The sequence below is a fragment of the Dermacentor andersoni genome, chromosome 5, assembly GCF_023375885.2.
Source record: "Dermacentor andersoni chromosome 5, qqDerAnde1_hic_scaffold, whole genome shotgun sequence".
Lineage (NCBI taxonomy): Eukaryota > Metazoa > Arthropoda > Arachnida > Ixodida > Ixodidae > Dermacentor > Dermacentor andersoni.
The window spans coordinates 165,692,076-165,706,712 of NC_092818.1; the positions used below are offsets into that span (position 1 = coordinate 165,692,076).

Here is a 14,637-nt window from a genome sequence, read left to right on the forward strand (position 1 = left end):
AGTAAATATATTCGCTCTGTCTCATTTCATGCTTCCGCGACACACATGTATAGCTGGTAACGTGACCACCCGAGTATGTTTCTATCGTTTCTTACTGGTACAGTAAAGTACCATCTGGCGAAACATCACCTACATTGAAGATATTGTTCAATAGGACATAAAAAACAATGCAATAGAAAATGAACAAATTGTGAGTTTCAGGAATATACAACAAAACAGTATTGTAAGTGCTACTCGTAAAAAGTTGAATGTAGATAACGTTAAAGACATCGCTAAAGTTTGCATGCATTTCTAAGCTCGCTTATGCTAGTTTAGTTTATAGACTACTCAAAATACTGCTGTAGCTTAAAAGCACGTTCAAGCGCATAGGACGGAGAGTGTAGAGGAGACACACAGCTTCGTACTATCGTTTTCTTCCCCGTTTTCTTTTTGTGTCTTCTAGTCTTCGGCATTTGCACTGTAGAAATTATAATGCACGTGTTGTGTTAACACTTACGACACTTAACACTTTAAAACTTAAGTGCACAAAAATGTAGCAACTACGCTACAAATTTAGCACTCTGAACAACCACTTATGGCCCGTAAGTGGCCTTGGAAGAACAGTAAAATATTTTTTTATCAGTACGGAGGTGGTGCTCAAAATATTACGGTCGATTTTGTGCAGTCACTCAAGCTCGTTTTTCAACTTTTGTTTTTTCTTCCTCTCTTGTACGTGCTAGAGTTTGCGCGAGCTAAAGCGTCCTTTTGCAGGACCTACAGCATTTACATAAGCGATCGTTTGCGGAAACGGCACCACTTCTTTCCGCTAAAACAAGGGACACGCAGTCCCTATGACGGATTTGGCGCCCTTGCAAAGTCCCTGCTTTAGTGGACGCTGTCAAACACCCGCTGTGGTTGCCTGGCTTTGGCATTGCACTGTCAAACCCGAGGTCGCGAGGTCATACACCGGCCACGGCGGCCGCATTCCGATGAGGGCGAAATGCGAAAACGCCCGTGCACCATGCATCTGGTGCACGTTAAAGAATCCCAGCTCGTCAGAATTAATTCCCAATCTCCCACTACGGCGTGCCTCATAATCACATCTTGGTTTTGGCACGTAAAATCTCAGACTTCAATCTTAAATTGAACGCTGTAAAACTGCAAAATTAGATATATGGTAAGTTGCCTGTGATAGAAAGTAGAATACTAAAGCGTGTGGATGCAAAAAGGTCGATATAGAAAAAAAGTACACGCTCACACAGATGTGGCCCGAACAGAACATTCCATCCAATCTTGTTGATATTGAAAGTGCAAAGACAGGAACGAGAGATGAGAAACAATCATTTATCCAAATCCATAGCTGTGCAAGTGTAGGAAAGAACATTTGTTAGGACGAACAGTTCACTTGACAAAGTGGTGTGTGGTAAGTGATTAAGAAACAAGAGTGCCCGCACATACAGGTACAAACTTACAGTACGGAATACTCGTGGGACATAAAGAGAGCGGCGCTGTTACCTTCAATAACTGTCAATGATGTAAGTTCAGCAGCGTGAGAGAGAGAGCGCCTCGCCTAGTCAGCGGCAAATTTCAAAACGCGGCGTCGATTTGTCGACTTTGTTGAGCGAACTGCGCCCTCAAATATAAAGTTTGCAAATCACGCGCAGGCAGCATTGCCGACGTCCTTTCCTAAAATAAGGTGTTTCCATTCGAAAGCCTCCTCGAGCCATTTATTGCGCGGTGTTATCCTTTGTTTGTTGTATGCATAAAGGGAATAAAAAAAAAAGAGTTGTATGTGCGCTTATTTCGTAAACACGTTTTTCACGGAAAAAAGCTCTGGCTGCCGGAAATATTTCACATGGAGGCTGTATCTATCCAGGAGCACTTTAGCACTTTGAAGCTTCGTGTGCGGAGCTTCGGTAGTGCTAGTAAACTAAAATCCCTGCCGTCCGACTATTTTTCTAACGTCGTAAAGGTTGCCGACGCGCTTATTCATTCATTCATTCAAGCATTGAAATGCCTGTACCACTTCAAGGCATAACCAAACATATTTTCTTCTTCCGCAACCGTTGGCATAGCTCACGATGTCCCATCTCCCTTCTCTTGCGCAGATGACGCGAGAGGAGGCCATCGTGTACCTGCAAGATGTCAAGGCCGAAATGAACTACATTCGCGCTCAGCAGGAGAAGCTGCGTAAGATCCAGGAGCTGCGTGAGGCAATAAACATGAAGAAGAAGGACGAATTCAAGGTATAGCGAGCCTCGAGGACATAAAGCTTTATTAACTTATTACTCCTGAGTTGCCACGACGTACCCACTGCCGCTTCACGGACTCTCCAACTGTCCTCCATTGGGCCGCATCGAATAATCTTTTTCGATATGTAGCATCCAGCATAACTTCTGAAGTTTTTTTTTTTTCATTTGGTAATGACCGAGATTAGGTTAAGAGGGCATAGGCTGCTCTCCATTCCTTTATTCAACAAATAGCCTCCATGTGTCCTATTCCTATTCATATCTATCTATCTATCTATCTATCTATCTATCTATCTATCTATCTATCTATCTATCTATCTATCTATCTATCTATCTATCTATCTATCTATCTATCTATCTATCTATCTATCTATCTATCTATCTATCTACCTACCTACCTATCTATCTATCTATCTATCTATCTATCTATCTATCTATCTATCTATCTATCTATCTATCTATCTATCTATCTATCTATCTATCTATCTATCTATCTATCTATCTATCTATCTATCTATCTATCTATCTATCTATCTATCTATCTATCTATCTATCTATCTATCTATCTATCTATCTATCTATCTATCTATCTATCTATCTATCTATCTATCTATCTATCTATCTATCTATCTATCTATCTATCTATCTATCTATCTATCTATCTATCTATCTATCTATCTATCTATCTATCTATCTATCTATCTATCTATCTATCTATCTATCTATCTATCTATCTATCTATCTATCTATCTATCTATCTATCTATCTATCTATCTATCTATCTATCTATCTATCTATCTATCTATCTATCTATCTATCTATCTATCTATCTATCTATCTATCTATCTATCTATCTATTTTTTTTCTTCGGCCTTACTCAATCGTTGTTGATCTGATCAAACTTACTATTTATTTTCTTTATGCGTGCGCCCAACCAATTACGATTCTAGGTTAATACTCCACTTTGCAGGTTTCCGCAGAACTATTACGTCAAACATTTTTAGGGGTTTCATTCTAGTGTTTTTTACCCATTAGGTTTTTTGTTGCAAAACGATATGTTACTTTTGATGTTGTTTTAGTGCGTTTGGTTTATTAAGCTATTGAATTCAATACGTTTCAAAATTATCCTTACTCAAATATGCTCATGCGCGTGCGTCTATCCTGGGTTGGTCTTACGGAGGTTCACATCATAAAAAGCTGCGTAAGTTCTATTACCCAGGAAAGAGTAGCTTAGCGCATTAAGCAACCAACCAGGCTAAAGAAAACAGCTCTGTGATAGGTCAGGGTAATATAGGATCAGGGTCAGGGTCAGGGAAGGAGATTACGTATAAGCAGACGAATTTGTTGTACATTCCGTCTCTTACTTTTTGATTGCTTTCATGAGCAACCTAATTAACTTTTTTAATAGGGACCATAGATGGGAACATCGATGGAGTGTTTATCACTTCTTTATGTGCCGGTAATTCTCCAAGCTCAAAGTAAGCTGGAATACCAACTTGGTTTGTGCAGACAGTGCAATGAATGGTAAGTTTCGTCAGGGACATTTCAGTTCCTGCATTGTTACTAGACTAACGCCAGGGCCATCACATCAGAAGTGACTGGCAATTATTTATCTGCTTTTTACTTGCTAATTAGCTGCTCTGTACAAGCAACTCGAAATATAGGTATCAAGTGGCCGTTGTAGAAGTATGAACAGTATTTCTTGGCGAGCAGGAAGCTGCGTGTGACAGCTGCTCTTTGCGCTGTTAACGGTGTAGCAGGGCATTCGTATTCAATGCAACTGACTCTACTTCATTTGTCTTGCTGTTGCCACTTGTTTATAAACCAGGCGCACGGGTATATCCTAAAATAGCAGTTTGGGCTTGTTGGTTTTCCATCCTGGTGTTAACAGCGCAGAACGTAGACGGGACATGAGACGAGAAGACCAAGAGCTGATCTTCAACAACGTTTATTTGAAAGAAACACGGCTTCTTATACCTTTGCCCACACGTGTCACAGACGCGTCATTGCACTTCACGTGAAACACGCGCCTTTTCGCACTCAAGATAATGATTGTACGTGCAAATACAATCAATACAATTCGATCCCCGAAGATGAGATTCTGGAGTGCGTAGAAAAATGTATAGATGCAAACGGTGCTGTTGCTTTTCAAAATTCCTGCAGGGTTTCGACTGGTGGGTTCCTGGAACTTCTTTCTGTATATTTGAATTCCACTCATGTTACGTGGGAGGGGAATATGTACCTGCAGGAACGCGGCGTGTGTAGAGGGTCCTGTATTGGCGCCAGCAGTTAGTGATTTATATCTTGCCCAGAAAGATAGATTACTTTAGAATTTCCTAATCAGAACAAGTGTCTGAAACGTGTTTCGTTATGGTGATGATTACTTTCTCTGATGGCCGTGGCACGAATTCAGATGACGCAGTTTTGAAGGCAGTAACGTGCTGTATTCATGTGCTTAGGCCGCTTGCTGTTGCCCACGAGGTCCCTACGCAAGGGTCTTTGAGATTGCTTGATCTGAGGCTTGAAGTCTCTAGGAGCAAGGTCTGCTGGGCCTATGCACCCAGAGGCGACAAGGCGCCACTGCCATTCCAATCAGCGAATTCAAAACTGGTGAAGAGAGCCATTGCAAACCTATGTCTAGCAAATGCGCTTAAAAAATTGTGCATCCACGCTATGGAACAAAGTTTTCGTGGACAGGCCTTATTGGGGCTGGTTACCCGTCGCACCTTCTTGTGTCTGTTGCGGAACGAATGAGCAAGAACCTGAGACTCGGTAGAGTCAATGCTGATGCATTGACCCAACCAGGAGTTAGACTGCCGTGTTGTATTTACATGTTTTCTGTGTGCGACCCATAGCAAAACACTGTCCTTTAGGGTTGTCGAAACATAGTCTAGGACTAACGGGTGCCCCGAAAGTCTTTCACGTATTTCTTTCAAATTGCGTTTCGAGTTCACATTTTGGCGCATAGGTTTCGTACACGACGTTATCTAGACACCTTCAGCACACAGTACGATAGCCTTAAGAGTACTCGCCACGAGAGAGGAACGTCAAGCTTCTCTTAAGGCGTAAATGGTGTCAACATGGTTACTTAGAGTGCCCATCTCTTAAACGCCCACCCAGAGACTAAGTGCTTCAATAAGGAGTATAAACAGTGCGGTGTCAACAATAAAAATAATAGCGACCACCGATCACTCCGTTTTGTACGCTGAATAGTTTATTCTCTGCAGCGGAAAATTGTGTTGTTTGATTGCTTATTTTATGCAAAGTACTGCGTGTACCTTTGCCGATGTGTGATGTTATCGGTATATATGCATTTTCTTGTATTTCTTACAGTGCTCTGTGTTACCATAACACTAGAAGACATGTCATGCATATTTCCTTTCCTTTATCTCCAGTGCCTTGGTAGTAATGAAATATCGTGTATGGTAAGAATAAAATAAATAAATGAATGAAAATTAAAGCCCATCGGCCGTCCTCGTATTTGAGAACGGGCTTATTAACAACGGGCGTAAAAAAAAGAAAGAAACCCAGTAAAACTCGTATTTTTGTGCGTTTGCTACAGAATGGATACAGTTTGACGGGATTTATCAGGAGAACGCTTATCACTAATTTGTTATTTGTTTTGTTAATTGGCTTCATCAAGGTTATCGGGGTTACACTGCGGACAACTGCCTGGGCAAACGACCACAGACTAGCAGTAGGTGAAACGGAGTTGCTGAAGCCAGTAAACGGCGAGAACTTGCCTGATTATTTTTATCTCAATTAAAAAAGAAGACTACACACTTCAGCATGCTTTGATGTCTTCAGGTCTCCCTGATTGCCTTTGTATTCTCTATTTCTCTTTCTTTATCTTTTATCCTCTTTTTCCAGTCCCCGAGTGCAGCATAGCAAACCGAATATTTTGACCTGGTCAACCTTTCTTTATTTATACTGAAAGTGTTTTTGCAAACAAGGCAGTGCAGTTCGTGTGCGGGTGTGCTAGTGTGTGCGCGCTGACTGTCTCTTTATTAGTATTATTTTTTCCCTCTTGTATTTCTCTTGCTCCAAGTGTGGGGTAGCCAACGAGGACGGCCTTGGCTAACCTCCCTGCCTTTCTTTTATATTGTCTCCCTCTTTTTTTTTTTTACTGGTAATGATATAAAACAGTCGCGTTCGCGCACGTCTGCGGCTCCGCACTTTACGGCTTTTCTTCTTTCAGGCGCAGCGTCGTCCGGCTGAGGCTCTTGGCACACGGGAAATGGAGCACTCGCCCAAAGTCCAAGTTGCCTCCAAATCATCGCAGAAGGCTGCCCAAGCTCCTAATGACAAGGCGGCGGCGGCAGAAAAACCGAAGTCTCCCGCCGCCAAGCCCGCAGCCTCTAAGGAAGTGACGCCTCAAGGGTCGTCAAAGGCCGGAGGAAGCAGCAAGGCAGCCGGTTCTTCGAGCCTCTCAACACCCGCGAAGACCACCGGAGAAGACAAGAACAAGGCGTCACAGCACCAGGTGTGTGCCTTTTCCCGCAGATATTGACCGTGTATGAATTGCGTGTAGACGGTGCATAGTTCTGCATTGCGGAATGTGTATGGATTGCTCGTGTCCGCAAATACTGACGAGGATGGCCTGCCTATGAAATAAAGGGAGAAAGAAGGCCGACGATTACGCTTCCTGGTAATGCGATCTTTGAGCACAGCTGCTGCCTTGTTTCAACAAAAAGCGACCGCATGCAGAACACGCAGTGCCGAACGGAGGCGGTTCTGCGTTTCAGGTTGGGCAGCGCACACCGCGACCCGCCGCTATCGAGCCAGCGTTCCGGCAACGCGCCATCGCTCCGGTGACGCGCAATCGCACCGTCTTATAGTGGGTCACTGCAGCGAAAGGGGGGGCGGGGAGATTAGAAATTATTATTTAATATTTCTTCTGAGGTAGGATGAGGAAACGGGTGGAGAACAGGAGTATTAAGTAGAGGTCACACACTCATTCACTCACAGACAGGACTCAATGTGGCCGCACAAGGTTGGGGTTGGAAGTAGGTGGGTCGAAAAGCTATAACTGTCTTTCGAGTCACCGCAACGGCACTGCGCCAGCTAAAAGGCAAGAGTGGAGGTGGGAAAAGGACAGCCAGGTGCAAGCGCTACCAGAGGCGATAAATGCCACTGAGGAACGCGCCCCGCGAACGGGGGAGCTAGAGACGTGGCTTAGAGCCGTACAGCCACACGAGGCGGAGACGGAGGAGCGGAGAGCTGTGGATCACTCGCGAAGCGGCAAGGAGCGCCCGTCGGCGGCACCGCGGCAGTGCCGCGACAGTGGGAGAAGAGACAGCGAAGGTGGAGTGGACGGTAGCGGCGAGAGTCACCAGAACGGCGCTGCGCGGAGGAAGGAGACGAGAGGATAGGCGAGTACACGTGATTGGGCTTTGGAGGACAAGGGTAGAGCCAGACTCGTGTCACGCGCGAGAACTGGCAGCAGGAGCGTGCGCAGATGGTTACATTGGTTACGACGAGGCATGACGGCGAGGCGGACGGCGACGCGAAACGCGCGAACGGGCGCCTAAAAGCTGCGCCCTAAAAAGAAATATAACGTTTAAGAAGGCGTATCGCGTAGTAGTGCTTAACTCTAAATTGACATTCAGAATCGGGTTAAGCCCCTTAATGTAATAATTCAGCCAGTCATGTGAGCGAATGGCAATGGTTGGACAGACGGCGGGGATGGGGACGGGGAGAGGAAATATTTTTTGAACTCTTAGCGTTCAGTGTAATTATAAAAAGTCGGAAAATGAAAATCGCCATGTTCAAGTTAATTACACTGTTCGAATTACTTCATTTCATTGTCGGCATGCAATTACCATCTGCGCAATGTTTCTACACTCTGAGGTTGACCTTTCGGTCACGACGCCCAGGCCTCGGCGTCGTCAAGCGGAACAGAAGCTCGGAAGCGCGGCGGTGAGAGGATGATGCTGCCTGGTGGTCTGGCGCCCAACAAGCTGAGCGTGCTCGAGCTCGAGCGACTGGCAGAAGAGCAGCGAGTCCGGTCGGCGCAGCAGCAGGCCGAGGAAGATGTGCTGGGTGCGCTGAAGAAGCTGCGAGGCTCATCGCTGTATGACGAGTACACGCTCGAGGAAATCATCTACTGGCTCGCCAAGGACATGTTTGCCCACAGCATCGTCAAGGGTGAGGCTTCGACGACGTGGTGCTTGAAGCACGCTGAGCTTTTTTTATTCTTGTGGCAGTTTTTAAACGAGGCTTTCTTTTCACATCGTAGAGGAAGGAAATAAATTAGGAGAGAACATTACGTCAACGAAGCCAGCCTTGGCAAGCGAACTGTCCGTGTCGCCATTCTCCTCGCTTTTTCTATAGCAGCATCGGCCGACTACCTGACCTCTAGCGTGTTGGCCGACTACGTCTGGCGGCCGGTAGTTTTTAACGATATGCACGTGTTCGGCTGCGGTACTGCCGCTCAGCTTGCAGAGCGAGAACACTAAAATCTGCTGCGAGCTCTGGTGTGGCGTTCACATGTTGGGCCGATAAGTTTTGGCATGAATTGTGTTACGCGACGCTCTCTCACAGCTTTATCTTCCTACATGTTGCAAAAGCTCCAGTACTTTACTAACCGTGGCTGCTGTTGCTGTCTCGCCGAATAGCTCATACACAACGCAGCAGCCATACAACGAATCTGCTTATACAGTATAATCACTTGTACGGTCTACCCCTACGATGGTGACGATGGCCGGCTCGGTTCTCTATTGAATTATACAATGAAACAGCAAACGGTACCTAAATAACTCTTCTGCAACAAATACATGCCATCAAGAGCATAATTCATTAAAAGGGCGAGGTTTTTTTTTTTGTGCCTTCTCTCCCGCAATTTGGCACGTCTGATCGGTCGCTTTTGCGCAGCGTAAAGTGGGCTGATCCCAGAGGCAGTTATCTGTGGTCGCGTGGGGCACGTGAATCACGTGATGGGGTTAAATAAAGGTTACATTATGGGGTTTTACGTGCCAAAACCGCGTTCTGATTATGGGGCACGCAGTAGGGGGGGGGGTCTCCGGAAATTTCGGACCACCTGGGGTTTTTTTAACGTGCACCTAAACTGACCCACATGGGCGTTTTCGCATTTTACCCCCATCGAAATGCGGCCACCGTGTCCGGGATTTGAACCCGTGACCTTGTGCTGAGCAGCCCAACACCATAGACACTAAGCGACCACGGCGGGTCCGTGATAGGGGTCTCCGCGTCTTGCCACCTTTCCAGGTCGTATATCAATCAATCAATCAATCAATCAATCAATCAATCAATCAATCAATCAATCAATCAATCAATCAATCAATCAATCAATCAATCAATCAATCAATCTTTTATTTCGCCACGAGAAATACGGGAAAAGTGACGCGTAGAGGGTAAATAATCTAACTTTATTGAACATATTGACATAAATTGTAACATGTGCGTTGTATCTGCTCAATTTTGTTCTCGAATTCATCCCCCTCAGCGATGTACTGTGAAAACAGAGGGTGCGTTAAACAGTATACTGTCACGCAGCCTTGACACTCGGAAACTTGCGAAGGGTTTGGCGCCCACACAACCTCTGAGACTGGTGACGTCTGTGCATGTATTTCGGAGGCCGTGACAGGTAATGTGGTAGCTAGCGGGCAAAACGGCACTGTGTTCATCGCGAAAAAGTTGTTCTTGAGAAAATGGTGTTTTTAGCTGCGAGATCTTGCTGGTGAAGCACAAATTGAGTTCAGAGCCGGTAGTTTTGCAAAGTGCACTGATCCAATTTTTCTTCTTTGCAGGGGATCAGAGCGCCGAAGAAGCTTTGGCGAGGTTTGCAAACTTTGTGGAAACTGAGGTGTCCCAAAACAAGCTCTCTGGTGAAGTTGAGAAGAAAGTTCTCGGTGAGTGAGACTGTACCTTCGATGCATTTTTCTCCGTGTTATTTGTTCTAGAAGCTTTTTGAAGGTTACTCCTTCTTGGGCTAGCGCTATGAAGTTAAAATAGATTGTTACAGTAAGGAGCATTTCATTAGTTATATTATTATTATTATTATTATTATTATTATTATTATTATTATTATTATTATTATTATTATTATTATTATTATTATTATTATTATTATTATTATTATAGGTTCATGAGTTTGGGAGTATTATTTTCCAGCGAATCGCATTAGATCTTACCACATCTCAGTGTAGGAATGGCGTTTGCAGGTAATGAAATTCTTTGGTAACGACATTGAATTTATCCTGTTACAAACGTATGACACAGAGTAAATAAAAATGAAACTATTTTTTTAGAACTGAACGCATTTGTGCAGCAGTATAATATGGACAGCCTGAATATACCACATCCGTTTTATTAACACACGGAACCTATACTGACACCCGATAATGACAAAATGCAAGTCCCCTACCGATGGTCCTCACAATATACTAGGAATAACAAAACGGTCTTACAGCTTTAATAATTACAACAGGCACCCCTTTTAAGACAAACCAGTCGTCCATTCTTACTTTACCGTGCTTTCTTACTATGTTTTACTATATTTGACAATTTCACGACAGTGCTGCCGTCTTCTTGTATAGGGTTGTGTAGCCCCTATCGGTACTTGCATAATTTCGGAGGGGTTCCCAAGATCTTGTTCAGGGTGAACGGTTTTCTATCTAACTGATTGAGAGCTGTGCAGAGGGTCGCATATCGCAGCTACAAAAAGCAACAAAAGCACTGCTGCGATATTTGAAAGCTACCAGATTGAATCACCGTCTGTGATCCGGACTGAGTGACCGAATGATATCCCCAGTAGATTTTCTCTTCTTCTTTTCATCTTTCCGTCCCCTTTTCCCTTTCCCCAGTGTAGGGTAGCCAACCAAGCTCAGTCTTGATTAACCTCTCTACCTTTCATTTCTCATTTACTCTCGCTCTCTCTCTCTCTCTTTTGGAGGGGTTCTTTCTTACGCTATAGATATGGAACTGCAAAGTCGTCGTTAATATAAACAACTTAGAGTCCTGTCCTTCTAATTAAATTTTTTCGGCAGCCAAAAGAAGATGTGGTATTTAGGGAAACCCGTGAAATGTTTCTTTTCAATATTTTCCACAGACATCATGCTCGCTGCCCTGGTGGACATGCTTCGCGAGTTTCCCAGCTCTCAGTACAGCGGTCCGGTGTCGAACCAGCTTCCTCAGCGGCTCTTTCCAGAGGCCACCGAGCATCAGGCGGCCAAGCTCGCCAACGCCAGGGTTAGGAACGCCGCCATCCGGCTGCGAGAGGAAAAGAGTAAGCGGCATTGGGACAGGCACACGAAAACAGGTTATAAATGCTGCAAAATGTGCTATAATTGATAAGAGTGTCAGAAGTGTGTGTCGTAATATGACACATTTTATGGTTTAGCTATAACACCACGTAGCATGTATGTAGGGTCAATCACGGAGTGATTTGATCGTCCTCATTACGCCTTTTTTTCATCTGCTAGATAACGTCTTTCTTTTCTTTGATGTAAAGTTTCTTTTACCTCTTACTGCGTTCATCTAAACCCCCTTTGCCTACCCCCTCCTACAGAGTAGCAACCTGGAAACTTGCGTGTGGTTAAACTTCGTGCCTTTCCTTTCATTGTTAAAAAGCCAGAAGCTGTCTAATTTATTAAACATGAACGTACTGGTTGTTGTTTCAATTTGTACAGCTAAGCCAGCTGCTATAGATGTGGACTGCACTACTGCAACCCTGCCATCCTTATCAGTGTTTAGTCGTGTTATTCAGCACCCCCCCCCCCCCCTTCCTCTAATTAGCCCATGAAAGCGATAAAGTGTTCACTTTTTATTACATTTAAATAGTGAAAATTCGATTCTACTGCAGCTATCATGGGCTGATCGTACCTTTTAGAACATTTATAATGTTTTTGTAAACTTTTGTGACTGGCTAGAGCTTCCTTCATTTGTTAGGCACACAAAAGTTGGCCAATTTTGCAGTCTTCCACAAACAAGCGCCGACGTGTAGCCGCGAGGAATATTCAGCTAATCTTTGCAAGTACTCAAGTTTACCTGTTTTTTATTTGGATGGTGGAAATGTGTACAGAAAAAAGAAACTACTCCATCACGGCTGCCCATACCCACGAATGAACATGAAAAGTTGTTGCTTTATATAAATAATATGGACAACCCGCCACTAACGCGCTGATTTATTAGCACCAATCAACAATACTGACATCCGATACTGACAAAATCCAAATGGCTCTTGTTTTAGTGTAGCAGAAGGAAATAATTGGCACACGTACGAAAAAGCGCCTTTACTAACCTTTAGGTCGTGACCTTCATAATAGTAGTCCTCTGACGAAGGCCGTGCCACGGCCGAAATGTCACTAAAGACGCTTTATGGTTCGTGTTCTAATTATTTCATTCGGCTAGGTGCGTGTGTGCTTGTGTATGTGTGTGTGTTACTTCCACACATACGACACCATGAACTTCCGGAGCATGAGTAGCGAATTAACTCTCAGTCATGGTGAACATCTGCATGGCACGATTGTTGCATTATGTGCACCCAATCCACAGACGACATACGACTCTGCGAACTTCCGAAGTATGCAGCAGCTAATGAACCCTCTATTACGCCTAACTTTCATATAGCGTGATTGTTGGTAATTCGTAGAAGTTTACCACAACTATAGGTTTACCACAACAACGATAATATTATTGGGTACTATCAACCAAAGTCACTTTCTCTTATGTCCGTCCATGTTTGCAACTATTTTACTATACTTTACAGAAAAGACCATTCCAGCGGTGATCAAGCACAAGGAAGTTCCCACAGCCACTCAGAAGTCTTAAGGTAAGCATTCTATAGTGTTTTACTTTTTCCTGTACCTGTCTACCTGACAGTGGGTTGGGATTTCTTACGAACATTTGTTCAGAACGTCATTGTTCCTTAACTGACAGCGTAACACACTCAGATATATCACACCAAGAAACTATGCCTCCTTCGGTCGTCTTTCTAGGGAATGGAAATACGGCACATAGTAATCTGTCATGTCCGTGTTCAAATAAAATACTTGGTAAACATAAATTTGCACTATGGACTCGCTGTAAGCTCGGGCGTTTTACCATTGTTATTCTGCCTACTAAAAACTTATTAAGCAAGTAGAAAATGTGTTGAAAGATAAGCGGCCAAAAGAATGTTTTGAAAGTTCCTACTTCGATTCTGAGTTTCTAGTTTAAACCAACAAATTCGCGGCATTCTGCGCTGCTAATTGCAAAAGGCAAGTGTGGACAAATTAATATTGCATCTAAGTACGTGAAAGGGGCTTGCTTGCTTTTGTATTTTCGTCTGGCTATCGTCGCTGACGTTTACTAGGCTCATATAAACGGTCTTGAGTGCACAGAACATATTTCCAAATGACTTCGCGTTCTTTCAAAGCCTGTTTTGTTGGTCTAGTTGGTGTTTGCTGAAGGACACATTTTTTGCCTCAAATTAGGACACACACAAAAGGAAGAAACATAGGTGACCTGTTCCGTCATCTATGTTCCTTCCTTTTTTGTGCCTTTTAATTTGCGGCAAAGGATATGTCTTTCAAAGCCTACATGAATGCATGTTTGCGTGATTGCGACGTGTCTACGTGCAATGTTTCTTTGACACAATCATTCAAAAGAAATGTTGGTTTCTTGGTAATTTACTTGGTGGCTGTCGTTTCATTTTGGAACTACCGAATCATTCTTCTTCATTTTTCCTGCGCGTCGTGTCGCAACAAAAAAATCTAAATTGGTGAAAAGAATATTCCGCATGGCGTCAGAAAAGAAGGACACCAATTTTTAATCTGTAGACGGTATTAAATATTATACATTACAATGCTAACGTGTATTTCGTCGATAAACGAAAAATGTGCCTATTTACAGATTACAATGTACTGTAAAAAGAAGGCACCGGCCTTGTTTATCACCTCTACGGCTATTAATGGATCAGGAAAGGCCCAACGAGAGAAGTATTCCCTTACGGTTCATTTTCATTGCGAACATATCTCGAAACTTTCCCCGGTCTGTCGGGTTCTCTTCTATGCGGACTGCGTTATTCAAGTTCTGTAGGAGTACCTTCATCAGAAACATCTTGGGCTGTTAAGGATGAATTGTCTCAGAGAAAATAGTCTGAGTTAGAGTGGAACTATAACGTGAGCCACTCCTCACCCGCCGCGGTTACTCAGTGGCTATGGTGTTAGGCTGCTGAGCACGAGGTCGCGGGATCGAATCCCGGCCGCGGCGGCCGCATTTCGATGGCGGCGAAATGCGAAAACCCCCGTGTACTTAGATTTAGGTGCACGTTAAAGAACCCCAGGTGGTCGAAATTTCCGGAGTCCTCCACTACTGCGTGCCTCATAATGAGAAAGTGGTTTTGGCGTGGAAGACCCCATAATTTAGTTTTAAGTCACTCCTCTTTTTTTTTGTGTGCTTTTTTTTA

The 14,637-nt window shown here is 43.9% G+C and overlaps 1 protein-coding gene across 1 annotated transcript in view; it reads left to right on the forward strand.

Moving 5' to 3' along the window:
* LOC126532177 (uncharacterized) overlaps positions 1–14,637 on the forward strand; it is a 53,441-nt gene that overhangs the window by 36,730 nt on the left and 2,074 nt on the right. Inside the window, exons 7-12 of the mRNA XM_072288386.1 lie at positions 2,088–2,225; positions 6,427–6,711; positions 8,105–8,375; positions 9,998–10,099; positions 11,299–11,475; positions 12,958–13,020. Of these exons, the coding sequence (XP_072144487.1) occupies positions 2,088–2,225; positions 6,427–6,711; positions 8,105–8,375; positions 9,998–10,099; positions 11,299–11,475; positions 12,958–13,019 (1,035 nt within the window). The 3' untranslated portion in view covers position 13,020. The remainder of the gene's footprint in view (positions 1–2,087; positions 2,226–6,426; positions 6,712–8,104; positions 8,376–9,997; positions 10,100–11,298; positions 11,476–12,957; positions 13,021–14,637) is intronic.